The sequence below is a fragment of the Felis catus genome, chromosome X, assembly GCF_018350175.1.
Source record: "Felis catus isolate Fca126 chromosome X, F.catus_Fca126_mat1.0, whole genome shotgun sequence".
Taxonomy (NCBI): Eukaryota; Metazoa; Chordata; class Mammalia; order Carnivora; family Felidae; genus Felis; species Felis catus.
In genome coordinates, this window is record NC_058386.1 from 58251577 (window position 1) to 58273104 (window position 21528).

General features: G+C 42.2%; 1 protein-coding gene across 12 annotated transcripts in view; it reads left to right on the forward strand.

The window, feature by feature from the left end:
- Positions 1-21528, forward strand: part of TAF1 (TATA-box binding protein associated factor 1) — an 84150-nt gene that overhangs the window by 2872 nt on the left and 59750 nt on the right. For 10 of the 12 annotated variants that reach the window (XM_045051356.1, XM_004000620.6, XM_019823954.3 and 7 more), the window contains exons 4-22: positions 2782-2901; positions 4019-4260; positions 4662-4880; positions 5276-5494; positions 5837-6044; positions 7509-7685; positions 8153-8280; positions 8380-8487; positions 8612-8785; positions 9244-9417; positions 9648-9752; positions 11808-12008; positions 12177-12318; positions 12904-13034; positions 13702-13782; positions 19266-19415; positions 19584-19703; positions 20459-20634; positions 21237-21415. In XM_045051356.1, the coding sequence (XP_044907291.1) occupies positions 2782-2901; positions 4019-4260; positions 4662-4880; positions 5276-5494; positions 5837-6044; positions 7509-7685; positions 8153-8280; positions 8380-8487; positions 8612-8785; positions 9244-9417; positions 9648-9752; positions 11808-12008; positions 12177-12318; positions 12904-13034; positions 13702-13782; positions 19266-19415; positions 19584-19703; positions 20459-20634; positions 21237-21415 (3054 nt within the window). The remainder of the gene's footprint in view (positions 1-2781; positions 2902-4018; positions 4261-4661; positions 4881-5275; positions 5495-5836; positions 6045-7508; positions 7686-8152; positions 8281-8379; positions 8488-8611; positions 8786-9243; positions 9418-9647; positions 9753-11807; positions 12009-12176; positions 12319-12903; positions 13035-13701; positions 13783-19265; positions 19416-19583; positions 19704-20458; positions 20635-21236; positions 21416-21528) is intronic. The other 2 variants (XM_019823955.3, XM_004000618.6) reach the window with 1 other exon arrangement.

Genomic DNA, 21528 nt, shown 5'->3' on the forward strand with positions numbered 1-21528 from the left:
CAAAGCATAATTATTCATAATAAGACATAAGCCAGCTACAAGCTCAATTTCTGTATGGAATATTGTATTTCATTTTGAGAGGTTGATATTGTCTAAGACAAATATCATAACTAAGTGCCCTGACTTAGATAGCAGCTCTGATTTTCAGGGATTATTGTAATTTTCAGGTTTGGGTTTGTTGTCTTGGGTAGGGATGTTAAGGAAGATGATGAGTGGGGGTTTCCTAGTTGGGTTTTATGAGCTGACCTCCTGGAAAAGGGTGATGCTGCATTTGATAGTGTTAGTACTCTGGGATGCTCATTTCCAAGTTGTCCAATGAAGGTGCCTTCATCTATGCCCCTAGCTTCCTCCTCCTCTGACATTGGCCCCTGCACATGGCCTGATTTACAACGATGCTTCTGTGGAATAACTGGAAGTCAGTGGAGGTCATTAGAAGAGATGTCGTGGAGGTGAATTTTGAGCAAAATTTTGAAAGACGGTTTCATGGGGAGGGAGCAGCAGGGCATTTTGGTGTGGAAAAATGGCTTGTCTAAAGGTTTAGGAGGTAGAAGTAAGTGACTAGTGTGGGGGGAATTGGCTAGCAGGTTTTCTTAGAAGGAGTGGAGAGCCACTTGACTGGCTCAGTCCGTGGAGAATGTGACTCTTGATGTGAGTTCGAGCCCCACATTGGTGTAGAGATTAGTAAAAATAAATAAACTTTGAAAGGAGTGGAAAACATACTGCTAGGTAGCAAGAATTGATTGAACAATTTGACAGCACCTTCACTTGGGATTTGATGCCATAAAAGGTTATAAACCAGCATAGATTGGTGCAGTAAGGGTAGTATAATAAAAAGAAAATGGGGGTGCCTGGGTGGCTCAATCGATTAAGCGTCTGACTTTGGCTTAGGTCATGATCTCGTGGTTTGTGAGTTTGAGCCCCATGTTGGGCTCCCTGCTGACAGCTCAGAGCCTGGAGCCTCTTTGAATTCTGTCTCCCTCTCTCTCTCCCCTTCCCCAGCTGGTTCTCTCTCTCTCTCTCTCTAAGTAAGTAAGTAAATAAATAAAGTTGAAAAGAAAGAAAATGGAGTTTGAAATCAGAATGATAGCTTCAACCCCCAGCTTCATATTTAGTTTGACCCTGGGAAAATTGCTCAGTGTTTGAGGCTTGGATTTGTAATAATCCCTCAGTTTTCTTGTTTGCAATAAAGATGATAAAACCTGCCTCATTAATTAATAGCTCTTTTGTGGGAATTTAAGTTTATTATCATGTGGTGTGAAAGCACCTACATAGTGCAGTGGCATGGTAGATGCTCTGTAAATGTAAATTGCACTTCCTTCCTAAATGGAGATGGAAGGTGATACCTGTGGCTTTGGGGTTTTGATTAGAAAAAGGGTAAAGCGGGGGTTGGGGGAGGGGGGTGGGAGCATGGGTGGCTTAGTTAAGTGTCCCAGTCTCAGTTTCGGCTCAGGTCATGATCTCGTGAGTTCGTGGGTTTGAGTCCCTCATAGGTCTCAGTGCTGCCGGTGCGGAGTCTGCTTGGGATTCTCTGTTTCCCTCTCTCTCTGCCCCTCCCCCATTCATGCTGTCTCTGTCTCTCTCAAAATAAATAAATGAAAACTTTAAAAAAAAGGGTAAAGGGGCAGACAAACTTGGAGACTTATTGCAGGCTAGATGTCAAGTTACTCTACACCTATGTAAAGGTGTGGAGTAAGGTGACAATTGTGGAAAATGCTAGGCAGAATTAAATTAGAGAGTTGCTGATAAAACATGAGTAGGACTGGGTAAGTGAGGAAGTGCATTGGGAAGAGTACAGGCTTTGTTTGTTGTTCAGCCAGCCTTGGATTCTAACTTTGTCACTTAAAACTGTGTGATCCTGAGTAAGTCAATTCACTATCTCAGAATAATTCCTACTTTGCCAACGTCGTTGGGAGGATTATAGATAAAATAGCTACAAATACCTGGCACGTAATGGGAGCTCAGTAAATGGAAGTTGCTATAATGAGCACTGTTAATGATTGATTGGAAAAGGTGTGTTGGGGGGGGGTAAGAGATTGATGGAGAGGACAGGAGACTTAAAATCATAAGCTGGGAAAATGAGGATGGAGGTGGTGTAGACAGAAAGGAAAGGGAGTTGGAAAGTGGTAAGGATATTTCAATGTGATGACAGATACAGTTGTGGAATATCTGAATGGAAAGGTTCTTTAGGCAGCACAACGTGGTGGTGTGATTGTAGAGGGGTTAAGTCAGGGCAAGAGCTACAGATTTGGGTTTAATCTGGATATGGGTGATTCTTGAGTAAGGGAACGGAGCTTGTGTAGAGGAATAAAAGCAGAGTTTCACCATCAAGTACTGAGTGATGCCAGTGGCTAAAGGGCAGGGAAAAGAATAACACAACTGCAGAAGGTAGGTAAAAAATGTGTCAAAGACTTGGGAAGTGAGAAGAGAAAAAGTCCAGCCTCAAAGGAAACTGACAGAGAAGGAAGAAGGTTCAATTGAATTATGAGATGGAGCAGGATGAAAATAAAAAATCAAATAGGATTTGATCAGGAGAAGGAACACATGTTTTTAAACCATTCTTGGGAGCTCAATTCCTGTATAAGGTAGACATAGTGTTATAGCATTTGGGTATGTTATACCGTGACATCTCTTTCTGAAGGCAGAAGCCACATCTCCTGTGTGTTCTTAAGGGGTCTGTATAGTGTTTTCACGTGCTGCTTTAAATTCTTGTGTGATGGAGGAACTCAGGGCTGTTGTGTGACATTCTGGATGTTGAGGTGATCACCTTCTTGGTTTTATTAGATTATGATGAAGACGACTATGATGCTGATTGTGAAGATATTGACTGCAAGTTGATGCCTCCTCCACCTCCACCTCCAGGACCAGTGAAGAAGGATAAAGACCAAGATGCTATTACCAGTGGTAAGTAGAGACTGTCTTCTTTTGTCCAAAGAGCAACTTGCATTCATAGGTCGAGGCTTTTGGCATACCCATAGGGAGCTGTAAAAATGCAGCTGCTAGGAAAGGGTACTGCTTCTGGAAGTGAGTCCTACAGTTTCAGTGGTAAAGGAAAGTGTTACTTTTGAAACGTTTGGCAACAGTATTTTAACAGGCACTGGAGAGAAAGTAGTTTAGGTCAGTGGTTCTCAAATCTGGCTGCCCATCCCAGTCATCCCAAGCCTTTAAAGAAATACAGATTTCTGACTCTCATCCCAGAGTCTGATTCAAAGATCCAGGATAGAGCCCAGGAATTTCAAAATCTTCTCCAAGTAATTTCTGATGCAGCTGATCTGTATACCGGTATCTGGAACCGACCTGTTTAGATGACTCTCTTTAAAAGAAATGATTAAATCGGGAAGGCACACTAGAATGTGTATTTATAATCATCTAGAGCCAACTACCAGATTCAGAGATTTCCAAGGCAAGGGCTTTAGTGATCATCTCATCTTTCCTGTGTCTGCCACAGTAGTAACCCTGTCCTGTCCTAGGCTAGGAGATTGGGGAAGAGCAGTGTCTTTTGATCTCCTGTATTTTGGGGATTATGTTAACCTAAATTCCTCCTGTTAGAGTTTTAGCTGTTTCCTTTTTAGTCTGCAGGCTAAGTAACATCTGTTAACTTTATGTCATAGATCTGATTTCATGCTACATAATTTCATTATTCTCCTGTGAGCTTAAAAAATTTTTTCAGCTTATGGGCCCCCGAACTGCAAATTACAAGGCCTGATTGGTATAAAAGTGTTATTTAATTTTGCTGTTGGTCATATTCCTTTAACCTAATATATGTATAGAAAGTAGTGAACGTAGTAATAGTGTTTGTTTTCTCTCGTCACAACCCTAGGGTACCAGGTACAAGGTGAGTTGGGGATGGTGGGAGATACTGAGTGGAGTGAGTTTTCTGGGTTGCATACTAGTAATCTGGGTGCTTGGAACTATACCCCCTGCCACCGAGCCATGCATAGAGCCTAGACTGGGTACTGGCTGAGTCGGAGGAGATATGCTCACAGTTACATGCCAAAGGGGTTTCTCTTCCTTGTTGCAGTGTCTGAGGATGGAGAAGGCATCATCTTGCCCTCCATCATTGCCCCTTCCTCTTTGGCCTCAGAGAAAGTGGACTTCAGTAGTTCCTCTGACTCAGAATCTGAGATGGGACCTCAGGAAGCAACACAGGCAGAATGTGAGGATGGAAAGCTGACCCTACCATTGGCCGGGATTATGCAGCATGATGCCACCAAGCTGTTGCCGAGTGTCACAGAACTTTTCCCGGAATTTCGGCCTGGGAAGGTACTTTCTGTGGAGAATGCCCAAGTTGCAAACCATTGACCTCTTCTAAAATACTGAGTTCTGTTGTTAAGATGTTGAATATCGAATGGATGAGATTTAAGTTTCCTTATTCAGTGACGTTGTATTGGTTCTTTTTAAAAAAAGTTGTACGCATTCGTGATAGTACGTGTGATTTATATGGTTCTCATTAGAAATTGTCCTTGTCATCTTAAAAGAACTAGTCCAAATTATTAAGGGATACTTCTTTACTTTCTTGGTAGATGTTATAAACCTGAGTTCAGCACTCCTTGGTCCCTCCCCCACGGCCGAGTAGACCCCTCAGGGGAGTTTGCAGACCCAGACACCGCTGTTTTCCTATGGGATATGGAGTCTTTGACATAGTAGCATGTTCTGCGTTCTAGGTGTTACGCTTCCTACGTCTTTTTGGACCAGGGAAGAATGTCCCATCTGTTTGGCGGAGTGCTCGGAGAAAGAGGAAGAAAAAGCACCGTGAGCTGTTACAGGAAGAGCAGATCCAGGAGGTGGAGTGCTCAGTAGAGGCAGAAGTCAGCCAGAAGTCTTTGTGGAACTATGACTATGCTCCACCACCACCTCCCGAACAGTGTCTCTCTGATGACGAAGTAGGCAAAATAGAGTCCTGGGATTGAGGTCTAAGAGAGGAACAGTGGGTTCTCCCTAGCTTATGTCTAAATTGGAAATAGCACCTTAGCAGAGTCCTGTGCCAATTATGAGTGAGTAATCATGAGTTTAGTCTTAGTGGCTGTCCCTTCCCTGTTATAATAGAAAAGTACCAAAGACAGGCACCTGGTGGTACACAAACTGGTGGGTAGGAAAGTTTGAATGATAGGCCGAGGGTGTCATGATATAGCTCCATTATTCACATTCTAAATCCAGTCCTGTTGAAGAATCATCCTTATGGCCCCTCTGACTTCCCCTCCTGACTGTGGACTCCCTATAGCCTTAGGACATCTGGGATCAGGAAATCCTCCTCCCTTCCTACTCTGTTCTGTTACAGATTACGATGATGGCTCCTGTAGAGTCCAAGTTTTCCCAGTCAACTGGAGACATAGATAAAGTGACAGATACCAAACCAAGAGTGGCTGAGTGGCGTTATGGGCCCGCTCGACTGTGGTATGATATGCTGGGTGTCCCTGAAGATGGCAGTGGGTTTGATTATGGCTTCAAACTGAGAAAGATGGACCATGAACCTGTGATAAAATGTAGAATCATTGAGGTAAGTGACACTGGTACCCGAGAAAGGGATATGTGCCCAGGGCCCTGTCAGTTTTACTTAACTTTGCTTTTCGGTTGGGGAGGGTGTCTTCGGTGGGAGATGGAGGTGTTGAAGCCTGTTGCATGTTACAGCATATCACCCTGGCAGCTAGGCCCCATCGCAGAGATTCTGTTTGTGGAGTGAGTGCGGTGCTAGGCTAGGTTGAGGAGGAGGAGCCGGTGTTGCTCTATCATTGGGTTTTTCTCTTGAGGACTACATTCAATGTATCCGACGGGGGATTTGGAGTGAGAACTTTGACCGGTGACCGTTCAGAGATTTGTTGTTCCTTCCCTGTTTCTGTAGGACTTTAGGAAACTTGAGGAGAACGGTGGCACTGACCTTCTGGCTGATGAAAACTTCCTGATGGTGACACAGCTGCATTGGGAGGATGATATCATCTGGGATGGGGAGGATGTCAAACACAAAGGGACGAAACCTCAGCGTGCAAGCCTGGCGGGCTGGCTCCCTTCCAGCATGACTAGGAATGCCATGGCCTACAATGTCCAGCAAGGTGTGTTTCTGTGCCAGCTGTGTCTAGCACACTGCCCTTCATCTTGGTCGTCCTGAGTGGGCCCAGCTGTGCTCTGTTCTGCTGCCAAGGGACGGTGAAATGTTTTCAATCTGAGCCCTGATTCTAGTCCGTAATAAATCTTTACAACTATTAACAAGCTAGGGTGGACTCTGATTTCTCATGAAAAAAACGGGAAAACCACTTTGAAGTTAAAGATCTTTCTGAACTAGAACAGTGCTTTATCTCTATACTTTTGTTTTCAAAGCCAGCCCCTCTGTCTTTGTCTTTATCATTCTAGAATTTGCTTTTTTTCTCTCCTTAAATATGCAAAAAAAGGTATTCCATGCTTAACATAGAAAACTTTGAAAATAGAATACAGTGTCAAAAATCACTGATAAATCCTACTACCCAGAGATGATCAATTATTAATGCTTTGGTGTACTTCGTTTTTGTTTTTTTGTCTTCTGTGTGTATGTGTAGTTGAGCTCATTTCTTTCATTTTTAAAAAATGTTTGTTTTTGAGAGAGCGTGAGTTGCGGGGCAGAGAGAGGGAGACAGAGGATCTGAAGTGGGCTCTGTGCAGACAGTAGAGAGCCCGAGCTCGAACTCACGAACCGCAAGATCATGACCTGAGCTGAGCCAAAGTCAGACACTTAACTGACTAGCCACCCAAGTGCCCCAGTTGAGCTCATTTCTATAGACAGTGTCGTACACTGTGCTTTTCAGTTGACAAATATCGTATATCATTCAAAGTTCTTCGTTAAAATGTCTAATAACATGGGAAACTCAAAAAACATGAAGTGGAGGGTGCCTGGTTGGCTCAGTCAGTAGAGCATGAGACTCTTTGTTTTTTTAATGTTTATTCGGTTTTGAGAGAGCATGAGTGGGGGAGGGGCAGAGAGAGAGGAGGAGAGAGGATCTGAAGCGGGCTCTGTGCTGACAGCAGTGAGCCTGATGCAGGGCTTGAACTGAGGAAACATGAGATCATGACCTGAGCTGGAGTCGGAGGCTCAACTGACTGAGCCACCCAGGTGCCCCTAAACTTTGATTCTTCTAAAAAATATTGGAATGAACATTTTGTCTGCAGCTTTCTTTAAAAGTGTGAAATAGGGGCGCCTGGGTGGCGCAGTCGGTTAAGCGTCCGACTTCAGCCAGGTCACGATCTCGCGGTCCGTGAGTTCGAGCCCTGCATCAGGCTCTGGGCTGATGGCTCGGAGCCTGGAGCCTGTTTTCGATGCTGTGTCTCCCTCTCTCTCTGCCCCTCCCCCGTTCATGCTCTGTTTCTCTCTGTCCCAAAAATAAATAAAAAACGTTGAAAAAAAAATAAAAGTGTGAAATATACTGTGTGCACTAGGTTCCTTTTCAAGTAGCCACATGAATAACTTTACTACCATTTGCTCCTCTTCCCTTTGCTGGAATCATGATTGAAAGGGGAATAAATGTTTTGTCTGTTATTTTGACTAGGTTTTGCAGCCACCCTGGATGATGACAAGCCTTGGTACTCCATCTTTCCCATTGACAATGAGGAGCTGGTGTATGGACGCTGGGAGGACCATATCATCTGGGATGCTCAGGCTATGCCCCGGCTGTTAGAGCCTCCTGTTTTGACACTTGATCCCAATGATGAGAACCTCATTTTGGGTATGATATTGGTAGGGGCCAGTGTTCCTTCTCCATAATTGACAGCTTGCTGCTAATGTCAAAGGACAGGGGGAAATCAGAAAGGTTGGGCAGGTCCAAGACTAGCAGCTTCTTGGGGTACCTGGGTGGCTCAGTCAGTTGGAGCATGTGACTCTTGATCTCAGAGTCGTGAGTTCAAGTCTCACATTGGGTGTGAAACCTACTTGAAAAAATAGGTAAAAATAAAAAGACTAGGAGCTTCTAGGTAGCAGTTTGAGAGAGCAAAGTTGTGGCTGTTAGTGCCTAGTATTTCTGTTTTGCTTAGGGAAAACTCCTAAGGTAGGAACATTGGAGTGTAATTCAGTTAGAGTGCCTAGAAGTGGTCTGGGATACGATAAAAGATCTGGGTAGGAAGCGTAAAGGTATCTGTAGGAAAAAGTGAGTCTTCAGGGATAGCATCTCCAGAGTGACTTTTGTTTCATCCTTAGAAATTCCTGATGAAAAGGAAGAGGCCACCTCTAACTCCCCCTCCAAGGAGAGTAAGAAGGAATCCTCTCTGAAGAAGAGTCGAATTCTCTTAGGGAAAACAGGGGTCATCAAGGAAGAACCACAGCAGGTCTGTGAACGGAAAAGGGACTTGGGATGTTTAGAAGAACAAAGAAATGCAATGGAGAAGGGTAGCCTGACTAAGGTTTATTTGATGTCCTATCATTAGAACATGTCTCAGCCAGAAGTGAAAGATCCATGGAATCTCTCCAATGATGAGTATTACTACCCCAAGCAACAGGGTCTTCGTGGCACCTTCGGAGGAAACATTATCCAGGTAAAGGTAGCATTTTTTTTCTATGATGGATGGGAACCGCTGCCTTGTTTTGATGGAGGATGTGGGTAAATCTTGCATAGGCTGAAGTTAGTATTTAATTTGAACCGTGTATTTCCTGTCTTAGCACTCAATTCCTGCCGTGGAGTTACGACAGCCCTTCTTTCCTACCCACATGGGGCCCATCAAACTTCGGCAGTTCCATCGCCCACCTCTGAAGAAATACTCCTTTGGGGCGCTATCTCAGCCAGGTCCCCACTCAGTCCAGCCCTTGCTAAAGCACATCAAAAAGAAGGCTAAGGTATGATTGAACTCTGGTTACAAAAAAAATCGCTATAAAAGACATTAGAGTACAAATTCGGGGAATGGACTGGATATTAGATGGTATTCGGGAATTACTATTTCCTCAGATGTGATAGAATGTTATTGTGCTCATTTAGGGGAATGTCCTTATTCTTAGGAGATGCACATGAAAATACTTAAGGGGGATGTGTCATAATGAGTGTGACTTTCAAAAATGATTCAGCAAAATCTATAGATGTAGTTTTAGACCAAATAAGGTAAAATGTAAAGTTGTATCTAGGTGTTGGGATAGTAAGTGTTCACAGTTTCAACTTGATGTTTGAAACTTTTGGCAGTGAAGTTGGAATAAAAGGCAAGGTAAAATCATTTTTGGTGGCACTGTCTTAGAGTGAGCAGTATCAGTTTGTAGTCATTGTGCTGACGGGAGCTGGACTGTATTCTCTTTGTTCTGGGCAGATGAGAGAACAAGAGAGACAAGCTTCTGGTGGCGGAGAGATGTTTTTTATGCGCACACCTCAGGACCTCACAGGCAAAGATGGAGATCTTATTCTTGCAGAATACAGTGAAGAAAATGGACCGTTGATGATGCAGGTTGGCATGGCAACCAAGATAAAGAACTACTACAAGAGGGTGAGTCTCTACTCAGAAAATCTTTGTTATCAATATAGCTGTAATTAGGTATCCAGCAATAATTCGCAAACGTGTATTTTGTCTTTTTTATACCGTAAATGTCTTGAGAAAGAAATGGTGTCATTTTTGTAGCTAGTAATATTAGTAAAATGCCGTGCTCGAGGAATATTTTGTGTAGGCTTATTGATCACATTCTGTGATAGTAGCTGGGTCTTCTGTGTTCCTTATAGAAACCTGGAAAAGATCCTGGAGCCCCAGATTGTAAATACGGAGAAACGGTTTACTGCCATACATCTCCTTTCCTGGGCTCTCTCCATCCTGGCCAATTACTGCAGGTAAGGGATTCTTTCCTGTTAGAATTCTTTCCTAAGGACCTTGACAGGTGAGGTGCTAATCAGCCCAGAAAGAACCAACTCTAGTTGATTGAAGTACTGTTTATATATCAAGTATGGAGATGATCAGTATGATCCCAAATGATTATAATCATCCAATTTTCTTTTGGTCTTTCTATTAAAACTGGTTCCTAATAATGTTGTAAACTAAATTTGAAATAGTTTTTTGAAAATATACACTGGTAAGAAGTCCAGAAACATCTGGGTGGCATAGGGGAGTCAAAATGGGATTAATAATTTACTGTAGTTAATTAATATTTAATTTGTCTCTGTACATTTGGTATGTTTTTATTGGTGTCATTTTGAGTATTAAACCACACCTGAACCATGCCATTTATAGTCCCTGGCCACGGTGGAAGTATTTTTACCTACCTCTTTGTTCTGATGGGTGTAGAGAGGCCCTCTGGTAACCTAGCTTTATACATGTTTTGTTAAGGGGAAGTACAGAGGCACACACACAATGATGTGAGGACATCTCTAGCACTACCTTGTGTTTTGTCCTCCACCTAATTTCTCTTGGTAGTCTTAATCATTTTCCTTCCTCTTATACCTAGTTCCATTCTTTTTTTTTTTTTTTGAGCACTTAAAATTTTTTTTTTAACGTTTATTTATTTTTGAGAGAGAGCGAGATCGAGCACGAGCGAGAGAGGGACAGAGAGAGAGGGAGACACAGATCCGAAGCATGCTCCAGGCTCCAAGCTGTCAGCATAGAGCCTGACATGGAGCTCGAACCCATGAACCACGAGATCATGACCTGAGCTGAAGTCAGACGCTCAACCGACTGACTCACCCAGGCGCCCCTAATCCTAATTACATTCTATCACTACTATTGCTTATTCTCCTAAAGCATCTGCAGAGCCCATTGTTTTCTTTATCCTTGACATTCATAGTCCGTTTCCCACCAGATTTTGAGTATTATCTTTATACTTTTCCTGGCTTTCCTTTCCCTGTTCACATTCTGTTGAGATTTTCTACCAATCCCTCCCTTTCTTCTGTGACTACTTTTATAGTTTCTTGAAGATCCTTTTTATCTTCTGTAATGCTGTTTTTCCTCTCCATTTCACACTTACAATTTTCTTTTTTTCCCACACTTAGAATTTTCTATACTCATCCATACATTGAAGGTCTCTCTGTCCTCCTGTCTGATTTTCTGAGAAGTCTTTCCTTAGAGTCACAGGCTTCATGTGACAGTTGATCCCCATATGGCTGCTACTTAAAGAAGCTCAAATGTTTCTGTCCTGTGTATTTAGTCTGTCTTTCCAGCATGCCTTCATTTATTTTTGTTTTTGTCATTTTATTAATTTATTTAACAAATGTTTTGATCTTACACTATGTCGGGCTATACTGGGGTCTAGGGTTGTAATAGAATACTTGTTAGTTTATAAGGTAATTTTCATATTTAATCACAGCAATCCTACAAGCTATAGGCATTTTAAAGTATCTCTGTTTTGTAGATAAGGACAGTTAACCTCAGAGATACTCATACAGTGAGTAGCAGAGCCAGTGTCATCTGAATCCAAATCCTGTAGTTTCCCTACTATTCTTTTTTTTTTTTTTGATGTTTATTCATTTCTGAGAGAGAGAGAAAGAGAGAGAAAGAGAAACAGAGCACGAGCAGGGGAGGGGCAGAGAGAGAGAGAGAGAGAGAGAGAGACAATCCAAAGCAGGCTCCAGGCTCTGAGCCATCAGCACAGAACCTGACGCAGGGCTCGAACTCACGAAACATGAGATTGTGACCTGAGCTGAAGTTGGAAGCTTAACTGACTGAGCCACCCAGGCAGGGCCCCTACTACTGACTCTTAAAGACAGCCAGTGGGTAAAAAGTTACTGTTCTAGTCCTGTTTGACATTCCATGTTACAGTTTGTTTATATTACTGGAGAGATTTTAGATGGCATTATGGGGATGGAGAGCAAACAAGCTTGATTTTCCTTTCTCATTTGTTCACTGAATTTCCTAGGGCTTCTCTGTTATAATTTTTGTGTTTTTACTTTTGTTAGGCCTTTGAGAACAATCTTTTTCGTGCCCCAATTTATCTTCATAAGATGCCAGAAACGGACTTCCTTATCATTCGAACAAGACAAGGTTACTATATTCGAGAATTAGTGGATATTTTTGTGGTCGGCCAGCAGTGCCCCTTGTTTGAAGTTCCTGGGCCCAACTCCAAAAGGGCTAATACACATATTCGAGACTTTCTCCAGGTAAGAATGAGAGAATAGGGAGGGGGTCCGGGTGCACATAATAGGGTATGTGGATTTGGGGGCACATCAGGAAAGATCAAAACACATAGGGGCGTAGCAGGGGAAGGAGCCCTGGCAAGGACTTTTATTTTTCCTTTGCCGAATGAAAAACGTTTGTTTTTTGGGCAGGTTTTTATTTACCGCCTCTTCTGGAAGAGTAAAGATCGGCCACGGCGGATCCGAATGGAAGATATCAAAAAAGCCTTTCCTTCTCACTCAGAAAGTAGCATCCGGAAGAGGCTAAAGCTCTGCGCTGACTTCAAACGCACAGGTCATCAGTTGCGCCTAATTATTTGTTCTCTTTGCCTCTTTCCAGGAAAAGAATTCAGGCTCACGGTTAAAGGATCAGTATATAACTACCAGAATTAGAAATTGATAGTCATCAAAAGAAGGAAGTAGCAAATCTTGAGGCTCTGATTACTTTTTGATTTGGCCTACCAAGAAGTTCACTGCGTGTTGGATGTCTTACATGAGATGGAGGGAACCTAGCAGCAGGGGTGTTCTTTGGAGTTCATGGCTAGACCTTATGGGACATTGCGTGGTTTGGTCTTGGTTTGTTATCCTTCTTTTTTTTTAATTTTTAGAAAATGTTTATTTTTAAGAGAAAGACAGAGCATGAGTGGGGGAGGGCAGAGAGAGAGGGAGACACAGAATCTGAAGCAGACTCCAGGCTCTGAGCTACAAGCACAGAGCCCGACGTGTGGCTTGAACTCACAAACCATGAGATCATGACCTGAACTGAAGTCGGACACTTAACCGACTGAGCCACCCAGGCACCCCTGTTTGTTATCCTTCTTGCTGCTGAGGAAAGGGCCTTAGGAATTCAGCACCATCTCATTCTCTCTGCTTTTTCTAGGGATGGACTCAAATTGGTGGGTGCTGAAATCTGATTTTCGTTTACCAACTGAAGAGGAGATCAGAGCAATGGTGTCTCCAGAGCAGTGCTGTGCTTATTACAGCATGATAGCGGCAGAGCAGCGGCTGAAGGTGAACACTTTCCTCTTGGGTACTACCTCTGCCTATGGATCGTTCCCAGAGAGATGAGGCTGAAGCCTATCCCCACTGACTTAGAAGTGATGGTTACTAGATTATTAACCATTTATTTGAAAATTCAAACTGTGTAAGGAACTCGGTGTACATTGGTGCTGAGGAAAACTACAGTGTAGCTGAGTATCAGCGGGAAGGCTTAATGAGGGACTTAGGGCATATTGTTGCATCCATTTGGGTGGTGACTTTAAGCTTCGTTCTTTGTAAGACAGGCATGTAAACAGGGAAGACTTCTCAGTTGTTTTCCATGGCCTTCCAGGTGGGCTGAGATGATGATGCCAGGCATGTGCTTTCGAGAAGGCACAGTGTCCTTATCCCCTAGATCTGGGGTGGGATAGTGCAGCTAGACCACTGAGTTACTGAGTCTGTAGTAATGAGCACCTCTGTCTTCTTTTATGGGTCTTACCTATCCATATATCAGCTGGCAAGTACCCTGAAGTGTAGTAAGGATGTAGAATGGTGATAGATACGTTGAAGACTTTACGGAATCTATTCTCTGTGCAAAAACTTACTTTCATATATTCTATACTTGGTACTTAGTAAAACTTGTACTCTGTCTTTTCTAATTTATTGATTGGTTTACATGTGTAGATTTGTGCTCTTTCAGGATGCTGGCTATGGTGAGAAGTCCTTTTTTGCTCCAGAAGAAGAAAATGAGGAAGATTTCCAGATGAAGATTGATGATGAGGTAAGACTTTACACTGATTTTTATTAGTGTGTCCTGTTTGTCCTTTTCTTTTTTTTTTTTTCTTTGGGCATCACACCCTATGCAGAGTCCAACGTGGGGCTTGAACTCACAACCCTGAGATCAGGAGTCTGATGCTTAACTGACCGAGCCACCAAGGCACTCCCCATTTATCCTTTTCTAAAAAACAGCTTTATTGAGATAAGGTTGACATGCTATAAGCAGCACATATTTAGCGTACAATTTGTCTTTTGATGTATGTGTATACCTGTGAATCCTCATAACAAGATAATATATCTGTCATCCCCAAAAGTTTCTTTGCGTCCCTTTGAAATTCCTTTCTTCTGTCTCCTCCCTTCTCGTCACCCTCCTTGTGCCCTGACAACCACTGATGCTTTCTGTCACTATAGATCAGTTCATATTTTCTAGAATTTTATTTTATTTGTTTATTTTTTTAATGTTTATATATTTTTGAGAGAGAGAGACAGAGCGTGAGCCGGGGAGGGGCAGAGAGAGAGAGGGAGACAGAATCCGAAGCAGGCTCCAGGCTCTGAGCTGTCAGCACAGAGCCTGATGCGGGGCTCAAACTCACAAAACCACAAAATCATGACCTGAGCCGTAGTCAGAAGCTTAACTGACTGTGCCACCCAGGCGCCCCACGTTTTCTAGAATTTTAGATAAATGGACTCGTATAATAAGTACTCTTTCATTTTTTTAGTTGTGGTAAAATATACATAACATAAAATTTGCTATCTTAACGTTAAAGCGTTTACAATTCAGTAACGTTCAGTACATTTCACGCCGTCATATGCCCAGTCTCTGGAACTCTTTTCATCTCACAAAACTGAAACTCTGTTACCCATTAAACAGCAAGTCCCCATTCCTCCCTCCCTAGCCTCTGCAACCACCATTCTACTTTCTGTCTCTTACGAATTTTACTACTCTAAGTACTCCAGCTAAGTGGAATCATACAGTATTTGTTTTTATGTGACTGGTTTATTTTATCTAGCATAGTATCGTCAAGGTTCATCCGTCTTGTGACATATATCAGAATTTCCTTCATTTTTAAGGTTGAATAATATTCTATTATATGTATATACCACATTTTGTTTATGCATGCAACCATTGATGGACATTTGGGTTGCTTCCACCTCTTAGCCATTGTGAATAGTGCTGCTATGAATGTGGTTGTACAAATATCTCTTCAAGATTCTATTTTCTGTTCTTTTGTGTATATACCCAGAAGAGGATTACTGGAACACATGGTAGTTCTATTTTTTAATTTTTTGAGCAACCTCCAGACTTTGTTTTTTTCAAAGCATCCGCAGCATTTTATGTTCCTATCAATGGTATATAAGAATTTCAATTTCTCCACACTTGCCAACACTTGTTATTTATTATTTTTTTTGATAGTGGCCGTGCTAATGGGTGTGAGGTGATATATCATTGTGATTTTGATTTTCATTTCCCTAATTATTAGTGATGTTGAGCATCTTTTCATGTGCTTATTAGACAATTGTAGATCTTCTTTTGAGAAATGTGTATTCAAGTTCATTGCCCTTTTTTGAATCAGTTTTTTTTTTATTGAGTTTCAGGAGTTCGTTATATATTCTGGATATTAATGTCTTATCAGGTACATGCTATGCAAATATTTTCTCCCATCCTGTAGGTTGCCTTTTCATTCTGTTGTATCCTTTTTTTTTTTTTCTGTTGTATCCTTTGATGCAGAGAAGTTTTTAATTTTGATACAGTCCAATTTATCTAATTTTTCTTTCATTGCTTATACTTTTGGCTCCATATCCAAGAAATCATTGCCAATTCTAGTGTCACGAAGCTTTTCCTCTATGTTTTAAGAGTTTTATATTTTTAATTCACACACTTAGGTTTTTGACCCACTGTGAGTTAATTTTTGTATATGGTGTAATGTACAGGTCCAGCTTCAGTATTTTGCACATGGATATTATGTTTCCAGTATCATTTGTTGAAAGTATATATTCTTTCTTGTCTGTCTTCTTTTCCTCTGTAATTATGTGGAGATTCATCCAGGTTATTGATCATTTGTTCTTTTTTATTGCTGTGTAGTGCTCCATAATATCACAGTTTAGCTGATCACCTATGAGAGGACATTTTGGTTGTCCCCTGTTTTTGGCTGTTATGAATAAAAGTGCTATCAATATTTATGTATAAATTTTGATAGGGACACATTTTCTTGGTTTAATACCTAAAAGTAGAATTACTGGGTCATATGGTAATTCTGTGTTTTACCTTTGGAGGAGCTGCCAGACTGTTTTCCACAGTGACTTGAATTATTTTTACATTTTTATTAGCAGTGTATGATAGTTCCAGTTTTTCCACATCCTTATCGACACTTGTTATTTTTCCTTTTTTAAAAAAAATTATTATCATGGCTCTCCATCAGATTTCAAGTGGTGTCTCATTGCAGTTTTCATTTGCATTTCCCTAATGGCTAAGGATGTTGAGCTTCTTTTCATGTGCTTATTTACCATCCAGATATCTTCTTTGCTCAAGTGTCTGTTCATCTCTTTTTTTTTAAGTTTATTTATTTTGAGAGAGAGCGCACGAGCAGAGGAGAGGCAGAGAGGGAGGAAGAGAGAATCCAAAGGAGGCTCTGCACTGCTAGTGCAGAGTCCAGTGCGGGGCTCAGACCCACAAACTGTGAGATCGTGACCTGAGCCAAAAAAAGTCAGGAGTCAGACACCTAACTGACTGAGCCACCCAGGTGCCCCTGTTCATCTCTTTAGTCCACTTAAAACATTTTTTTAATGTTTGTTTATTTTGAGAGAGGGAGAGAGAGAATCCAAAGTAGGCTCCACACTGTCAGTGCAGACAGGGCCTGACGTAGGGCTCGAACTCATGAACTGTGAGATCATGACCTGCGTCAAAACCAAGAGTCGGATGCTTAACTGACTGAGCCACCCAGGTGCCTAAGTCCGCTTTTATTCTGAATTGGTTGCTTATTTTCTTCTTACTGAGTTTTGAGAGTTCTCAAATGCATTCTAGGTCTGACTCCTTTATCAGGTATGTGATTTGCAAAGATTTTCTCCCAGGCTGTGGCTTGTCTTTTAATTGATCTAACAGTGTTTTATGAAGAGCAGAAGTCCAAATTGTCAGTTTTCTCTGTTGCTTGTGGTTTTGATATTGTATCTAAGAAATTTTTATCTAACTCAAGGTTGCAAAGATTTTCTTTTGTGTTTTCTTGTAAAAGTTTTATTGTTTTAGATCTTATATTTGGATCCATTTTGAGTTAATTTTTATATAGGATGCAAGGTATAGATTAAGGTTTTTTTTTCCTGCATATGAATGTCTAATTATTCCAGCACCATTTTTTTTAAGTTGAATGACTTTAAAATAAAAATTTAAGGGGTGCCTAGGTGGCTCTGTCAGTTAAGCATCCAACTTCAGGTCATGATCTCGTTCATGAGTTCGAGTCCCACATCAGGCTCTGTGCTGACAGCTCAGAGCCTGGAGCCTGCTTCAAAATCAATCTCTCTCTGTCTCTGTCTCTCTCTCTCTCTCTCTCTCTCTCTCTCTCTCTCTACTCCTCTCCCATTCTCTCTTTCTCTATCTCTCACACTCTCTCTCAAAAGTAAGTAAACATTAAAAAAATAAAAGAAAAAATTAAAAATTTTGATCGTGTATATGACTTTCTTGCCCACAGACTTCCTTTGGGTCCTTGTTTCTTTTAGAAGCTATTTATGTTATTTACAAGGAGCTACATGATTTGGGTCTTGTATGTAATTCTAACCTCCTCTCATATCTTGCCACTGCCCATCTTGTACTCTGAGCTCCAAATATGCTAAAGTTCACTTGGTCTCCCACATTTCTTTCTGTTGCCTTCTGGGATTTTGCAACTGCTCTTCCCTCTACCTAGAATATGATCTCGACACTCCTCTACTATCTTACCTTCATTTGCAGTTTGTATTCTTTTTTTTAATGTTTTTATTTATTTTTGAGACAGAGAGAGACAGAGCATGAGCAGGGGAGGGGCAGAGAGAGAGGGAGACACAGAATCCGAAGCAGGCTCCAGGCTCTGAGCTGTCAGCACAGAGCTCGATGTGGGGCACAAACTCACGGACCTTGAGATCATGACCTGAGCTGAAGTCGGTCGCTTAACCGACTGAGCCACCCAGGCGCCCCTGCAGTTTGTATTCTTTTGGAAGCTTGCCCCGACTCTTGTCCTCACTCCCACCCTTTACTCATATTGGATCATCACTCTTCCCTTCTTAATGTACAGGTAGCACTTTTTACTTTTCTGTCAGTGCACTGGTGGTGTGGTATTGAATTTGGTTGGTTATTTGTCTCTTCCTCACTAGTAGGAGATCCGTGAGAAAGTAGTGCCTGGAATGTAGTAGATGTTCAAAAAATATTTGTTAAATCAGTGAATGATTGTAGTGAGGTCAGAGTGAGTGAAGGAACATAGTCGTGGTGTTCTTTTGGGGTTGGAGTGAAAAAATGAGTGGATGTCTGAGAATTTCAGAAATTAAAGATTTTGTTAAGTAACCTTCAGGATTGAATCTTGAATAGAATTGGCCACTTTTTAGCTAATCATGTATATACTCTTAACTGGTCTGTGTGGACAAGCACATTCCTCTTGTCTTTATTTGGCAGCAGTCAGTAAATCCTATTCAGGGTCTCAGAAGAGGACAGACATTTTTGATCAAACCAGTGGCAGAGGTAGAATGGACTTTGGTTTGGTGCTGCTAGAGTTAAGGCCAGTGCTTTGTAAAGCATGCTTATCATTTAATTATAGAATATGTTGGTCATTCTAAAGAAGCCATTTGAGCAATGGGGCAATCAAATGCATCATCAGTGTAACCTCTTTGAGCATCGTGAGGGTGGCTACACTATCTTTGAGAACTCTCAGTATATCCCAAGGGATATGAGACTGAAGGGTACCCCAGTGTTCCACATATTCTTCCTTCTGCTGACATCTTGATTTGTATTTAAATTCCTTTTTTAAATTTTTAAAGTTCATTTATTTATTTTGATAGAACACGAGCAGGGGAGGGGTGGAGAGAGAGGGAGAGAGAAAATCCGAAGCACACACCATGCTGTCAGCACAGAGCCCAACATGGGGCTCAAACTCCCGAACCATAAGATCATGACCTGAGCAGAAGTCAGATGCTCCATCGACTGAACCACCCAGGCGCCCCAATTTTTTTTTATTTTTTAGAGAGAGAGAGAGCAGGCAGGGCAGAGGGGCAGGGGGTGGGGGGAGAGGGAGGGAGCGAGAGAGAGAGAGAGAGAGAGAATGAATCTTAAGCAGGCTCCATGCTCTGTGCAGAGCCTGACCCAGGTTCCATCCCATGACCCAGGTTCATCTCATGACCCTGGGATCATGACCTGAGCTGAAATCGAGAATCAGACACTCAGCCAACTGAGCCCCCAGGCACCCCAACCTTCTAAGTATGGCTAGACATAGAGCACATTTCCCACGGCCCTTAGAATCTTTTTCTGTACCTCAGGTTCGCACTGCTCCTTGGAACACCACAAGGGCTTTCATTGCTGCCATGAAGGGCAAGTGTCTCCTGGAAGTGACTGGGGTGGCAGATCCTACAGGGTGTGGTGAAGGATTCTCCTATGTCAAGATTCCAAACAAACCAACACAGCAGAAGGTGAGACTATTCTGAAGTCCTAGAAGCTAAAATATCAAGGGAGGAAGAAATGGAAGTTAAGGAGTGGAGGATCTGGAAAACACCTAATGGACAGGATGACTTAGATGCCTGTTATAAGGGATTCTGCTTATTACAATTCTTGCCTTTTTTGTTTTATGTCTGAGGTAGGATGATAAGGAGCCTCAGCCCGTGAAGAAGACAGTGACAGGAACAGATGCAGATCTCCGTCGCCTTTCTCTGAAAAATGCCAAGCAGCTTCTACGAAAATTTGGCGTGCCTGAGGAAGAGGTGAGTATGGAAGAGGGAAACTTTGAGTTTCCTAGGGGCTTTGTGTATAGAGGGAAAAGGTGGGAGGCAGATGTAAGGAACTATGTGGATAATTTTGTGGTGTAGGTTGTAGTATACTGGATCTTGGATACTTTTTCAGGAGTTAGCTTTCTCAAAGCTTTCTGTTTAACCTGCTTTGGGTGATTTTTAAACTTCTAATTTTTTTTTTTAACGTTTATTTATTTTTGAGACAGAGAGAGACAGAGCATGAATGCAGGAGGGTCAGAGAGAGAGGGAGACACAGAATCTGAAACAGGCTCCAGGCTCCGAGCTGTCAGCACAGAGCCCGACGCGGGGCTTGAACTCACGGACGTGAGATCATGACCTGGGCCGAAGTCAGACGCTCAACCGACTGAGCCACCCAGCCGCCCCTAATTTTTTTTTTTTATATTTGAGAGAGAGCGCGCGAGCAGGGGAGGGGCAGAGAGACGGAGACAGAATCTGAAGCAGGCTTCAGGCTCCGAGCTGTCAGCATGGAGCCCAAGGTGGGGCTCAAACTCACGAGCAGTGAGATCATGCTCTGAGCCAAAGTCAGACACTTAACTGACTGAGCCGTTAGGGTGCCCCTGGATGATTTTTATTTATTTATGTATGTATGTATGTATGTATGTATGTATGCATGTATGTAAGTCTATTTCTCTAAGCGTGTGCCTTGGTTTATTCTTTGAAATATCTGATGATTTATGTATATGTGTGTGTGTCTACCTCTTTTGTAGATTAAAAAGTTGTCCCGTTGGGAAGTGATTGATGTGGTACGCACAATGTCAACAGAACAGGCCCGCTCTGGAGAGGGGCCCATGAGTAAATTTGCCCGTGGATCAAGGTTTTCTGTGGCTGAGCATCAAGAGCGTTACAAAGAGGAATGTCAGCGCATCTTTGACCTACAGAACAAGTGTGTTTGTTTTAGAAAATCCAAGCCGGATATGGGAGGGGTGTTGGACAGTATATTATAATGAAGAGGAGGTTACCTGATCATGTGACTAGGGGGTCAGGTATCTGAGATATCGGGTGGTATTTGTTCATAATACTGCCAGGACACCTACTCCTTTCAGAGCAACTCGGCAAAGGTTTTGAATTGGCAAGAGGTGCTAGGTATGAGCTCTAGGTTCCGTGGCAACTTCTGTGGCTTATTCTGTGGCTTCTATTCTGGCAGTTATTACAGTGGTGATAGGGGATAGTGAGTGTTTTTTCTGAAGGCTTTACTTGTGAGAGGATGGTATTGCACTATTAAAAATGTTTCTCAGTTTTTCTCAAAGAATTCTGAAAGAGTTGCTGTGCTGCTTCATATTTCAAACTGACCTTATTGACAGACGTCTAGGAAAACTTTGGAACCCTTTTCTCTTAAGGCCCCCATGTCTTAGTGGATTTGGGGTATTCCTTTTTAAGGTTGATTTCCCAATTTCTTCCTCTTGCCTAAAACCGTATTTCTTCAGCCCTTTATACACTTTCATATTTTCCCTCCTCTTAGCTTCACATTGTTTTTTCTCTTTTTAGAGTTTTGTCATCGACTGAAGTATTATCAACCGACACAGACAGCAGCTCAGCTGAAGACAGTGACTTCGAAGAAATGGGAAAGAACATTGAGAACATGTTGCAGAATAAGAAAACCAGCTCTCAGCTGTCACGTGAACGGGAGGAGCAGGAGCGGAAGGAACTGCAGCGGATGCTACTGGGTGAGGGTAGTGGCTTCACAGGCAAGAAAGAGAAGGATCGAAAAAGTGTAACTAACTGCAGACTAATAACTGAGGCAAAGCTGGAGGCAGAAGAAATAGGGGATGAGTGTAGA